Source organism: Indicator indicator, chromosome 8 (genome assembly GCF_027791375.1).
Source record: "Indicator indicator isolate 239-I01 chromosome 8, UM_Iind_1.1, whole genome shotgun sequence".
Classification (NCBI taxonomy): Eukaryota; Metazoa; Chordata; class Aves; order Piciformes; family Indicatoridae; genus Indicator; species Indicator indicator.
The window spans coordinates 20,148,784-20,162,986 of record NC_072017.1 but is presented as its reverse complement, the minus strand read 5'-3'; the positions used below and the strand labels follow the sequence as shown (position 1 = coordinate 20,162,986).

At 36.1% G+C, this 14,203-nt stretch overlaps 1 protein-coding gene across 1 annotated transcript in view; it reads left to right on the top strand.

Moving 5' to 3' along the window:
* KLHL2 (kelch like family member 2) overlaps positions 1-14,203 on the top strand; it is a 53,975-nt gene that overhangs the window by 27,963 nt on the left and 11,809 nt on the right. The window contains exons 4-5 of the mRNA XM_054382785.1: positions 2,629-2,791; positions 14,002-14,111. Of these exons, the coding sequence (XP_054238760.1) occupies positions 2,629-2,791; positions 14,002-14,111 (273 nt within the window). The remainder of the gene's footprint in view (positions 1-2,628; positions 2,792-14,001; positions 14,112-14,203) is intronic.

The following is a 14,203-nucleotide window of genomic DNA, read 5'->3' as shown; positions in this document are numbered from 1 at the left end:
TTCAATGACTTGTAAGTAAGAGTTAAATGATCTGCACTAGGAAATGTAGCAGTCGTTCCAAGTTCATCACTATGATTTTTGACATGAAAAAGCAAACACACGATTAATTTCTTGCTTGCCATCTGTAATAATAATCTATTCATTTTCTTTGGTTATAAAAACAACCACCATTGTGATGAGGATGTGTTTTCATTGAATAAGTAATTGAAGATGAATTTCCCCCCCTACCCCCATGGTTCTCGCTGTACAAAATAATACGCATATTGAAGTATTTTTGATCTTTAAAGCCCTCTGCTGGCTATTTTTGGAAATAAATCTGAGCTACAGCCTACCAGTTTGGAGTCAGCAGCAGTTAATCTGTACTGCAGTTTTTGATATAGTCTTCTTTATGTGTTTGAGAGGAGCTGGGGTTCCCTCCCCCGTTTAGTTCTGTCCGTGGCTTCATCAATTGGAATCTACTTGTGATGAAACGATATTTTTAAAGGCAAGTTATTACAGCTTCCAGACTAACAGTTCTATAGGTACAAATGGAAATAGCTAGAAGTTATCACAGCTCTTGTTGCCTAGTAACCAAAGCCCAATGAATAATTTAAATGGGATAAATTTGATACACTTTGCTTTTGTTTTCCTTTTTAGTAGCAGAATACACAAATATATTTAGATGTAAATATCTTATTCTCTGACAACTAAAATGTAATTGAAATCTGTAACTTCACAAGCTCATTTGCAATAAGTTAAAATTCTTCACCGTGAGGGTGGTGAGGCACTGGAACAGATTGCCCAAAGAACCTGTGGGGATTCCAATCCTGGAAGTGTTCAAAGCCGGGTTGCATGGGGCCTTGAGCAATTTAGTCTAGTAGGAGGTGGCCCTGCCCACCCATTATGAAGAGTGATCTAATTCTTGTAACATTGCTTTACTGCTCATATGAGGGAGCAAGTATCTTAGTGTGACTGTGCACACAAATATTACATTATTTTTTGCATATCATTCTCATATTCCACCTTCCCATTTTGTTTACTGATTTGATGATATTTAACATATTTTTCTACTTTAATCCATTTGAGCAGTCAAGGATTGTTCTCAGTTATTTGCTCAACTATAGTGATAACATGCCTAAAATTATCTAGGACTGTGCTTGAATTAGTTACTGAATTTGTCAGCAGGCATGAAATGTTTGTTTCATTGGGACAAGTTGTGTAAATAAATAAATACTTGTATTAGATTCTAGCCTTGAATTATCTACTCACTCTTACAACTAGTCATGCCGTAGTTCTAGTAGTAGAATTTGTATTACTAGTATTACCTTAATATTTTCATTAATATATGCTAAAATGAGTTTACTATATTGTTTTAACCTTGTCATTAGTAACCCTTCAGCTTACTCAATTTGTTTTGAATTGTGTGATTTTGTGACACTTGTGCCTATTACATGCAAATCTTCTCCATTTATTTTGACTTGGCTAATCCTTGAAAATATCAAACAAGATTTAAATTAGTTTTTAGTTATTTTGCTTAGCAGCAGTTTGTATATCTCAGAGCAATCACATTTGTGTTTTTACTTCGTTTCTCTTTCATTAATGGTTCATATTTAAAGCAAACTCTTGTTATATGGATGATCCTACCTTTCTCCTGTCTAATACATGAATGTGTAAAACAGAAGCTTCAGTGGATGATTGCTTCAAATTAGGGATTAGTATCTCAAGGAATAGAAACAGGGTTTTCAAACAGCTTAAAGGAGAAGAACAGCCATAAATAGTAGAAGTGGGACCAAAACCCAAAGATTAAAGCAGATGCTGGCTTTACAAGGTTGTATCATCTTAAGTCCTTTTTGGTTTAGTTTGAATTGTAATTGTTAGTTTTATTTCAAACAAAATGTCTATAAAGAGTAAACAGTTCACCTAAACCTTGCGTTTAAGTTTTAGTGGGCAGAAAAAGCATATGTTACACATGTTTAAAAATTATTCTCTACTTTTTCTTCCTTTGTGAAAGCTGTAGGACAAATACGTAATTTATACTAATTCCTTACTGTTACATATTTTTAGTGAATTACAAAATATTTTATGTACTCAGGCTTTTAAGTGCCTGAATTGTCATTCTTGAAAGAATGTCACTGACCTCTGAAGCTGAATTGAGTCCTAACTAGCATTAGTTGCATGAAGATGCTTATTATTGATGCTATAAGGTGGTCCAGTGTCCAGTGCTTGCAGCAAACAAGGTTATTATTATGTGTTCTCTCATGGTCTAGAAATCTTTGCTTTAAAGAAATACCTAATGCTGAGGATTATGAAATGAAAGATAATTATGGAGTGTTGGAAACAGTAAGAAAGGAACTTGTGAACAAATATTGGGAAGAGTTTGTGAAGTGTGAGAATATAATATATGGAATGATTTTGTAGGTTACACAGTGGTAGAGATTTTTCTTGTTACTTGAAATCCTAAGTGGTATTTGCATGGAGATAAAATTGTGTAAAAAAGGTTGGATTTTAAATTCTTCAGTCACATAATGCTGAAATTTTCTTCTGGTTTAGTTTTAATTTTTAAAATGAATTATTTTGTTTATTGATACTGAGAATGCTCTTGTGTAAGCTCAGAATTGAACAGAATTAACCATCTGTTACTTCTTACAGGTACTGCTCCCAGCTGCTGGTCTCTTGCAACTGCAGGATGTGAAACGGACTTGCTGTGAATTTTTGGAATCCCAGCTTCATCCTATCAACTGCTTGGGGATTCGTGCTTTTGCTGACATGCATGCATGCACAGATCTCTTGACCAAGGCCAATACATATGCAGGCAAGTCATCATTACTATTGTGTATATCTTGATATCTCTGTGTGTGAGTACACATATGGGTTCCATGCCCACCCAACCTCTCCCAGAGGAAACCAAATTTTATCCAGGATATTGCAGACATGTAGCTTCTGACCAACAGTACATTTGACAAGGATCTACTGGAGAGAGTCCAATGAAGAGCAACCAGGATGATTAAGAGACTGGAGCACATGCCCTATGAGGCCCTGGGGCATTTTAGTCTGGAGAAGAGAAGACTGAGAGGGGATTCAATAAATGTTCATAAATATCTGAGGGCTGAGTGTCAAGAGGGAGGGGACAGGCTCTTCTCCATTGCACCCTGGGATAGGACAAGGGGTAATGGATATAAACTACATCACAGGAGGTTGCACCTCGACGTGAGGAGGAACTTCTTCACTGTGAGGGTCACAGAGCACTGGAACAGGCTGCTCAGAGAGGTTGTGGAGTCTCCTTCTCTGGAGACTTTCAAGACCCATCTGGATGTGTTCCTGTGTGACCTGTGCTAGATTCTATGGTCCTGCTCTGGCAGAGGGGCTGGACTTGATGAATTTCGAAGGTCGTTTCCAACCTGTAACATCCTATGATCCTACGGTCTGTAAAAGAAATAGTTTCCTGGCTGGAACGTAATTATAATAAGCACAAAGGAGCAGCACCTTTACAACCTAGCAAGGCCATAACAGGGTCCAAGCAATTTTAATCCAGAAAGAAGATGGCTTGCGGTTTAAAATTTCACCATCACTTACAGGAGGAGTTCGGGCAAGAAGAATGGAAATTCTAGCAACTGCCACAAGCCAAAATCTGTAGGTAAAGTATACAAGGGAAGAAAAAATGAGGGCCTTGAGGAAGGATTATCTGTACTGCACTGGCTAAGAAATGTGCCATGAGTATTGTGTTATCAACTGTTCTGAAAAATCTGTACTCATGTAGCCCAAAATGTGAAGTTTCCTGCATTTAAGGAAACATGTAGACTCACTTTTCTACATTGAAACAAAGTAGATAGAGGTACACCTTCTAACCAATTATATATCTCAACGAGCAAAATTCTACTTTCCTGGTAAAAAGCACTATTTCTCTTTTCTTTTTATTTTTCCCTGAAAAAAAAATTCTTAATTCTATTACTAAAAGTATATTGTCATGGTCATCCTAACAACTGTGATAATTGTAACTGTAAGAGGTCTGGCTCATGTCGAGTCTTGACATTTTGCAAATTAGATTCGTTTTGCTTGCTCTTGTGAATGAAAAAGCAATTCTGATTTTGTGGTGAAGTAACAATAGTGTTGTATATGGGGGCAATGAGGGAGAATAATTATTCCCTTTTTCTTGACACTGCTGAGGCCTCAAGTGGAAAAATTATGAACTGGACTTTAAAGTAGATGGAAACACACTGAGGTGAATCCAAGGAAGTCTAACATGAACGTGTTAAGAAAATAGACTGAGGTGACATGGTATGTGGGAGAAGAGTCCTCTCAGTCAAGAAAGTAGGCTAGAAGGATGAGAAAGAATGCAAATCTTCCTGTGCATGAAAATGACTGAGAATTTGTAAGCTCAACTTGTGAGATAATTTTCACAGTATTACAGTACATTAGAAGTTGGAAGGGACCTCCAGAGATCATCGGGTCCAACCCCCTGCCAAAGCAGGATTACCTAAGGTAGTCCGCACAGGAATGCATCCAGAGGAGTTTTGAATGTGTCCAGAGAAGGAGACTGCACAACCTCTCTGGGCTGCCTGCTCCAGTGCTCCGTCACCCTCACCGTAAAGAAGTTTCTCCTCATGTTGAGGTGAAATATTCTATGTTCAAGCTTGTACCCATTGTTTCTTTTCTTTTTACTACACACCACCGAAGAGATTGGCCCCCTCCACTTGACACCCACCCCTCAGATATTTATAGAGATTCATGAGATCCCCTCTCAATCTTCTCAAGACTAAACAGCCCCAGGTTTCTCAGTCTCTCTTCATAGGGGAGGTGTTCAAGTCCCCTAATCATCCTATTGCCTCTCCTTTGGACTCTCTCCAGCATATCCCTGTCTCTCTTGAACTGGGGAGCCCAAAACTGGACACAGTATTCCAGGTGTGGTCTCACCAGGGCAGAATAGAGGGGGAGAAGAACCTTCTTAGACCTGCTGGACTCACTTTTCTTGATGCACCCCAAGATATACCATTGGCTCTCTTGGTCACAAGAGCCAAGAATTTTAAACTTGTTTCAGATATTAAGAAAAATATCTAACTGTAAAAGTAACACAAATTAGGCAAGCTGTCTCTGGGAGTTATGGACTCTCCACTGTTAGGCAGCTGTGAAAATACTGAGGAGACTAACTTCTGATTTACGTTGATCTAATTTATGTCTGTGTGCAAAATTAGATGATTTGAAGTTCTGTCAAGATTACATTTCTACAGTCCTGTGAAGGCTAAAAATATTTTGTTTGTTTGTTTGTTTTAAAATGTATTTCAAATACCACTACTGGAAACTGATATACATGTAATTTCAGAGAGTGTATTACTAAATTGGTAATTTTTAACATAATAGATTAAAACTTTGTTTGCTCTTGATGCCCAAAGAAGTTGCAAAATGTAGATTCCTAAAAAGTAAACCAAACGTTGTATAAGCTTTTAAGTTTGTAGTGTAACACTGTAACCAAAACTTAAGGCTTTTAATTTAAGTAGCAGTGATCTTACTGTTCTTTTGTGCATAGAGTGCCTTGGGGTATGGATGCTTGAGTCGAGACTGAAGATGTTACACTCAGGAATTACTTTTTCATGAAAGCTTTTTGCAGCAAATAAAACTACCTTGTTTATAGACTTTAATTTACTATCTAGTGAAATAATATAATTTGATTAGAGTTTTGGCAGTAGCACAGATTTGTGTGGAAATTCAGAAGTCAAATATTGTCAGATGTTGAAAGTGACTCTCAGGTATGCCTCCTTATATGCAGCTTGCACTGTCTGCCCAGTCACAGATCTTTTCCTGTCTTTTCCTTGTCTCTTGGATGTCCATTTCTACTTCAAGTTCAGCAAAAATAAATTACTTTCCATCTAAACATCTTTCCCTTCTCCTTGTCTTCCTCTGTCACTGGTGACTTCAGTGTTGTCTGTCGTTGAGGACTGAAAACTTGACAACTTTAAGTCTCCTTTACTATTTTCTCTCAACTACTTGAGTGTTATTCTGTTTTGTTTATCTTCCTACCAAATCTGCTGAACATCATATTTCCCTGTTGCTGTGATGTTTCTCTCTCTCTCTCATGCAACTTCCTTTGTTTGCTACGGTAATTTTACCACTCTTGCGATATTCCTTTTCCCCCAATCAAACTCCAACCTCTTATCCTTGTCTTTTTCAGTTCAACAGAATTGCCCTCACTTGACTGTTTTATTTCATATCTCTCTACTACTTTTGTGCTGGGAATTAACCTTCTCTTTCCTCTGCAATCAAACTACCTTCTATTTCTGTCAAATTCTTCCAGAAAGCCTTTTCTTCATCTGTGCTTCCCTTTTTGTCATTTATTCTTGGAACCCTGCTGGCCCATACCATGAGCTGCCAGCTTAACTCCTGCTGTGTTTTTGCTGTATCTGTGTGGTGAATTTTAAATCAATGCACACTCTGTTCTTACTGTAGAGATAAATATGCTGTGCACAGTCAGGGTGAGAGCCTACTTCATTGCACTGCACTCTCTACATTGCCTGCCTTAATCCTTAGCACTCAGTCAGGCTTAGTACAAGAGCAATACAGAAAAGAGAATTAAAACCAAAATATCCTGATAAGGTTGTATTGCTTTATGATTGTATTGCTTTATGTAACTTTTCTAAAATGTACAGTGACCAATTAGCATCATTAACAATTAGTACAGAGTTAAAAACTGAAAACTTTCTTGAAATAGAGCACTAAGTGCTTTAATTCATATGTTTATGTCCAAATAATAGGGTTCTTTTATTGCCTTGACTGATATTAGATCTCATAAAAAGAAGGATTTTCACGAAAGCCTTCAGTTTCCTAGAAAATTTTGTTTCCTGTATAGATTTTTTAAAATTTTTTTTAAACTCACTTCCAGGAGATTTTAGTATCTCTATCATGAATCAATGTTTCATTACAGAAATGTAGCAAAGTCATACAATTAGGTGTAAGGCAACAGAATTCTTGTTTGCTATCTTAAGTGTGAAATAGGTAAATAAATCAGCCACACTCAGAAATTGTTAATTATATTGAAACTATTTTATAACAATTAAAAATATCAAAAGGTATTCAGCTTGATTTTTGAAAGAGCAAGCTTTGTAATGCATACTTTACTGGAGCAGTTCTAATACACATGTGACTGATTTTGTGATAACCATATTTACAGTATTATAAGAAGGTCTAATTAAGTCTTTTTTTTTTGTCTTTGAGTAATATAAAATCTAAACCACTATCATATTTTTGACCTTTTATGTGGTAGGAAGCAAGGTGTTCATTTATTAATTAGTGTTAGTGTTCAGATATATCATGTTTTAGGGAATAAGTTTTGATGATAGACTACTTCAGTTACTTCTAAACAATCTTTGTTCAATTTAGTAGTTGAAGCTAGTATTTATACAGGTTATTTGCTAGACATGTAAAATCTGAGACCCTGGCAAGACCTTGAATGCAGTACTTGTTAAATGTGTTTGAGAGCACAGAAATTGTGTCCAATTCGTAATCCTCCCTCTCAGGATTATTTTGTTCAGGAATCCTTTGCTGTGCTCAGAGAGACAAGCAGGATACAGGCAAACGAAAAGGAGAAAGAAGCTATTTGTTGGTCCTAGCTGGGACTTGCAAGCTCTTAGGCAGAGCACCAAAATGCTCAGTATTCCTGAGCTCCCACTAAGGATAGGTTTGCCTTCATTTCTCCTTGGAATGGGCTGATCATCGGTCTTGATGGATTTCTGTCTGCTGATTCACTGTTTTTCTTCTGTATGGTTTTATAGCTTTTCAGGTCAGTGTTTATCCTGAGTTTTCAAGTGTCTTAGTGCCTGTATTTTAATCATCGTAGCTTCTTTCCATCCTTGTTCTTATCTGAAATGGCTCACTGTACTTTTTCAAGGCTCTTTCTTACAACTGATTTTTTTTTTTTTCTCAGGAAGTCTGAGCCAAAGACATGGTTGTGCTATTTCAGAATTAGGCCTTTCATCACAGACAGCTGAACTTCCAGGAGTTCATTTTGGGATTACGGATTCAGAAACTAGATTGAGTACAGAAGAGGATTATTAGACTGGAAAAGCACTGAAAATATTTCCCTGCTAGAGAAAATGAAAAACATTTGGATGTTTAACTTCTTCCAGTCTTTTTTTTTTTTTTTGTTAACTCTTTCTATTTTATCGTTTGGAAAAAGAGGCAGAGAGGTACCTCTGCTAATAGACTGTGATAGCACAAATACAAATGGTTGCCAATGTAGGTCACAAATTATGAGAAAAGTGAAACTCTGGAGCTTCTTCCAGTGGGAATAAATAACCATCTTCCATTAAAATGGGAGCTTCATAATCCTATGGTGGGGCTGGTCTTTCTGTAGCACAGTGTGAGATGCCTATAATTTAGGAGAGTAATTTATATACATCTATAATGCTTATTGAGAGATCTGAAAATGGTGAACAATTAATACAGTTTACCTGAAATGAGCTTGTGTTGCCATTAAACTTTCTGAGATGCTGCATGTCCCCATGATGTTCCTGAAAGCAGCCTTGCTCTAGGTCTTGTCACACTTGCAGTCAGGACTATGTATAGTTGAGGCCCCTCATTCTACTTGTGTAAGGATTCCCATGAGAAGTATGTGGCATGGGCACTGCTAGTCTGTCCTCAGTTTTAGCCCGGTATACATGTTCCATAATCTTAGAATATGTTCGCAAGATAATTTTTTTTGCAAAGAATATAGTGCTTTTTGGTTTTGGAATAACTTTATTTGCTATATACCAATATAACTATGTTTTATATATATATATATATATATATACACACCAATATAACTATGTTTAATATACCAATATAACTGTGTTATATTGGTATATTATATATAGTTATATTTACCAATATAACATAGTTATATTGGTAAAGCCTTTTGTTGAAGAGAGGTATGCCATCTTGACAAGAGAGACACTCAGTGCTAAGGCCTTGACATATTTCTCAGTTATAACCAGAGAATAATAATGTACTTCCATTCACTGCATAGGGCAGTACAGGATGTATAAACCTTAGGTTACCTGTGGAAGAAGTGTCTTTTGAGGACTGGATTTACACAGCAAACCACCTTGACTTTGAACATTGTGCTGAGGAGATGCTGAAGAAACTTTTGTTAGGGATCGTAGGATGTGTTATGAAGCCTGGGTTGCTGTGTTGGACCTAACTGTGGAATACAATGTTCTTGATTTTGGTGCTCCGAGTCCAAAACATTATTGAGCCCTAACTAGACTTGGAATTATGCATGTCTTCTGTAGACTATTTCTGTGTACATTTGTATGCATGAGATTGGAAGAACGTAGCTGGCAGAATCGTTCCTACAATTCTATTCTGAGTAGCAATGTCTGTTGCTATGCTGCTGTTACCTTGGCTGCTATGAAGTTCATGGTGTTCTCAAAAGAAGTTATTTAAGCATAAAATTGACAAGTCTTTTTTTTTTTTTTTTTTTTTTTTTTTTAGTTGATTCTGCAATGTTTAGCTCCTGCTGGTTCTCCAACTGGCAGAACCTCTGTAAGAAGGTTGGGGTTCCTTCTATCAGTGCTTTGTATTAGTAAGGAGCTTTTGTCTCAAGCAAAAAAAAAAAAAAATTTAAAAATCACAATGTGGCATTGAGAATTGAAACAATAATTTAAAAAAACAGTTCTTGCTAAATATTTTAGTTTCATCTACTTGAGAAATCGTCATCATTCTTTTAAGCAAATGTAAAGCTTAGGTCTTTCCAAGTTCCATTGCCCTAAAGTGAGAGGCTATCAGCTTGTAAAGAAGCCCCATTTCTGGAAAGTTCCAGCTGGCTTTGTAGCATTAGCACATCAGAAAGTTGCAGGTACTTCATTTAGTTAATAAAAATAAATCACCATCTGTTTTGTGAAATAGAAATAGTTGGTCTAAATCAGACAAAAGACACTTAGGAGATTTCATACAATTTCATACAATTGGTAGTGATACTTTGTTTCACACACAAATATACATTGCAAAGATCTAGGGAATAAGATGGCATTTTCCCTTTTTCTAACTGCAACCTCTGGCATTGATTTGCTCTGGCTATGTTTTTTATAAGTGGTAATTTGGGTTTGGGGGAGATTTCTGAAAGTGTGCAAAAGTTTAAAAAAAGATTAAATGTCTTCAGCTGCTGGAATACTTCACAAACATGTTAGAAAATTACTGAAGTCTATTAATGATGGACAGAAATTTAGACAGTGTTCAACCATGTCATACGCAAACACTGACAATAGCCACTGTCATAAAACAAAAAAGAGGAGATGGGTTACAGGCTTTCATTTTTGACCACCATGATTCTCTGAAAGGTTTTTAATTCAGTGGAACTTAATCAGAACTTTGCTTCTGTACTTGTTTATTCCATTTAGTAAAGGCAATTAAACCAGAGAAGATTTGACTGTAAGTAGTATAAATGAATGAAATAGTGTTTGTGAATTAATCCACAAATGTTTATAGAACAAAATGTGTGCAAATTTCAGATGTAGCTTTCCTTCCTATGTAATTGAAAAATATGAAGTTAGTGTTGATATCGTTATGGCCAGCAAGACTATGTGTGTACTTTTTGGGAGGTATGTCAAGTGCTTACTGCTGCTGTGTCCGTGTATTATACACATCTCCAGACTCAGAATGAATAATACCAGAAAGTGATACATTTACAGCTCCTATGGTCTTCCAAACAGTTTGTCACTAGCCCCTTTAATGTTGTCAAGAACTTCCTTTCTGTGCTTTTAGTTTGTCCCTGATGCTGAAGTCTCATCCTACTGGTAGAAGGCAGTAGATAAGGATAGATCTTTAGCTATTCAAATAGACACTTTTTCTATTGGTTGCGAAAATGTGAAAATCTGTTTTTCATCTGTGATTGGAACAGATATTTTAGAAGTGTTCTAAAATGGAAGATTTTTTTTTTTAAGGCAGATTTTAGTTTTGATAATGAAGAAATAGAATTCTCCTTGCTTGGGAAATTTGAATTTGGGAGCCAAGCCTCTGCAACTCCTTAGCCAGCTTGTTTCCACACTGCCTTACTCTAGAGCCAGCTGGCTTCAATATCTGGGTAGAGTGGCAAGAAGTGGGGCAGGATTCCAATACAGATTTGTCAAAGTCACACACTGTGTGGAAAATTCTAATTTGGCAGGGGGAGGAAAAAGTATTTTATCCTCTCATGAAAACTTCCAACTTAAAGTTCTATCAGTTTGCTTATCTAGGAAATGTTGATGAAGAAAGCATGTTACTAATGCAGCAAATAAAAAATGAGCTAATTTGAGATTTTGCAGGGGACAGATAAGTTTCATGATGTTTGATGTTAGTATCTCCAGATCATCAAAGCTTTCAGCAAGTGAGCAGTAATATGGGATAATAGAAATCCACAGACAGTAAAATAATGCACATTCAGTACTATTTTCCTGTCATAGTTACCGGGAAAGGAGACTCTAAATGGGATTTTTGCAATTCTTCATACTGAATCATGTTATATCAAAGATACTGATATCCTTTTTGTTAAATTTCATAAGCTTTATTTTTATATATCATAACAATTTCGGTGTTCAGCATATGACAGCTTTAGATAAATTTTCATTGGCAGATTTAACTGCATTAATTATATGGCAATCTATTCTCCAATTTTATTTTTTTTTTCCCTGTCCACTCTTCTCTTGACCATGTGCCTTGTTTTATGCTTTATGTACAGAGACTAACATCTGGTAAAACAATCTTGGTTTTGTTGAAGTACCGTCTATTTTTTTCAGATTTTCTTCTACAGGAGTCAGCCTCATATTCATGGTATTATGTAGAAAATTCTCAATTTTTACTCTTCTGGTTTATAGACTATCTCTTCCTGCTTAGAGCATGTCATAAACCTAAGCAAGATTTCAAAAAGTAAAGCTCTTGTACATGAGTCTATAAAATCACCTGAGAATTTCTAGTTCAGAGAGTATATCCTGTTGGATGTGATACACTGTTGAATTGGCTTTTTAAGGGAACAAGGCTTCTGAACCTCAGATTTGTTTGAGATTTGGATGAGTGTTGCTTCATCTTTCTGCTAGCTTCCTAATACAACCTCTGAGTACAGTCAGGCATGCTGTTTTGTGGCACTGTCACTTGAAATGTGACAGTGTTGTTTCCGAAACTAATCGCAAAACTAATTTATGCAAATTTTTATTATCAATTTTTATTTGCCATATGCAAATAGTAAAATTCATCAGGTACTGACTTCAATAAATGTACCTCAGAAAATTCTACTTCATTGTAAGAAACTGCATATTTGTAGTCTGAAAAGCAAACATACTTAAAGATTTTTAAGGGGTGGAAAAATAATGGTGGTGGTCTAAAAATCAGCGGTATTATTTCTCATTGTTTCTCTCCTGTTGCCTGAAATACAACTGAAAATACTACACGTCCATTGTAAGAGAACGCTGCAGATTTGGAGGGAATTGTAGTGATGAATGGAAAGGCTGGTAGGATAAGGGACTGAAAAGGTGAGGGCAGGCTACATTAAATAGAGATGAAGGCTAAAAAGCCACATAGAATAATGATGTATGATTTTGAGTAGACAAGTTGAGGGCTTCCCTTATCGTTTTCACCATTAGAACATGAAAATATTAATTCAAAACTGATTAATGGTAAACTGGGTGTTTAGATGTGGAGCTGTTCGTTCAATGAGACACTGGCATTATCAATATAGGGAGGTATTAAAGTAAGAAATTTGACAGGATTCAAGGGTACTGGACTGTAATATCACTAAACTTGTTATTTAGTAAAATATGGTTAAGATTCCTTCTGTCTACCCATCCCTAATCTTTCATGCATAAAGAGACCTTCATAGGACAAGGTTTTATTACCACATTTTTCAGATATATTCTTGGACTTTTTTCTGAAGCAATTTATGTTGCCTGTTTGAAGGAATAGGATGTTGAACTAGATAAATCTAACTCAGTATAATTCCTGTCCTTTATCTTTTTATGCTTTCTAATCTTCAGTGCAGTGGATGGGGGGAGGGGAAGCTGTTGTACCCTGCAAAGTTGACCTGAAAAAATCAGATTTCTTGAGCTGGAAATATTCAGGATTTTTAAACTATTTTTAGCAGCTTAAGAGAGTTTGTCAAGCCTGGAGTCTTAATTATAGTAGCACTAGTGGAGTGATAGAAAAGGTTAAAATAGTTCTTCAGTTTGAATGAATTTGATCTTTTTTTGCTATAATTTTGCCTGAATTCTTAAATTCCCAGTAACAGTTGTTCCTTCTAACTTCTGTTAAGAACAGCTGAAGAGGGGGAAAATAACAATTAACTGGATGGAGCTACTTTTGATCATCTGCATGGCTTAAAAAGCAATTTTAGGAAAGTGAGAGGGCAACTGAATAATTGAAAAACAAGTTCATAAAAATACATGCTCGGTGTTGAAGGAAACATCTGGTTCTATGACTAAAATGTTGAATGTTGTCAGTTTTATTTAAGTTGAGGCCATAGAAAAATGAGAAAAAAATATATATCCCCTACATGTTGTAGAGGTCATGATATGTTATATTTTTATGACCATGGAGAAGCTGTGAGAGATGACACAGGACTCAGACTTGTTGGTTGATTTGACCTACATTGGACTGCAAAACTGCTGATTACTGCTAATGAATCAGCCATTGTTCATGTTGAAGTGCAGGTTTGAAACGTTTGTCAACAGCATAGAGAACATATTCTTCTGGAGTCTTTTTTGCTGTATTTGTGTGTAAAAAGTTACCAAAACGAGATTTAAGTAATTGTCAAGGGCAAGTACTGAGATGAAGCAAGGCTGAAAATGTAGAATTGTTATGATTTCTACTTGTAGTATAATGTGATTTGATATTTCAATTGTTTTAAAGAATCTTTAAATATACAAGTTGTTTGTGAGGCCAAGCTTTAACCTGTATAACATGTTTTAACATGTGACAAAATAGCATGCTTATTGACTTGTTTTCCTCTATTTTTCCTCTGTTGGTTTAATGCTTGTTGTGGGAAGTACTTAGCACTGTATGTCAGAGTACTATTTTTCTTCCTAACAGAACAGCACTTTTCTGATGTTGTACTTAGTGAAGAATACCTCAATCTTGGTGTAGAGCAGGTGTGCAGTCTTATATCCAGTGACAAACTCACAATTGCCTCAGAAGAGAAGGTAAGACCATCTGTATCCTAGTATTCTTTTTATCCTTTTGATTGAAAGAGCGAGCTTGCTCTCACTGGTCTTGTATGCTTATTTGGATGTGT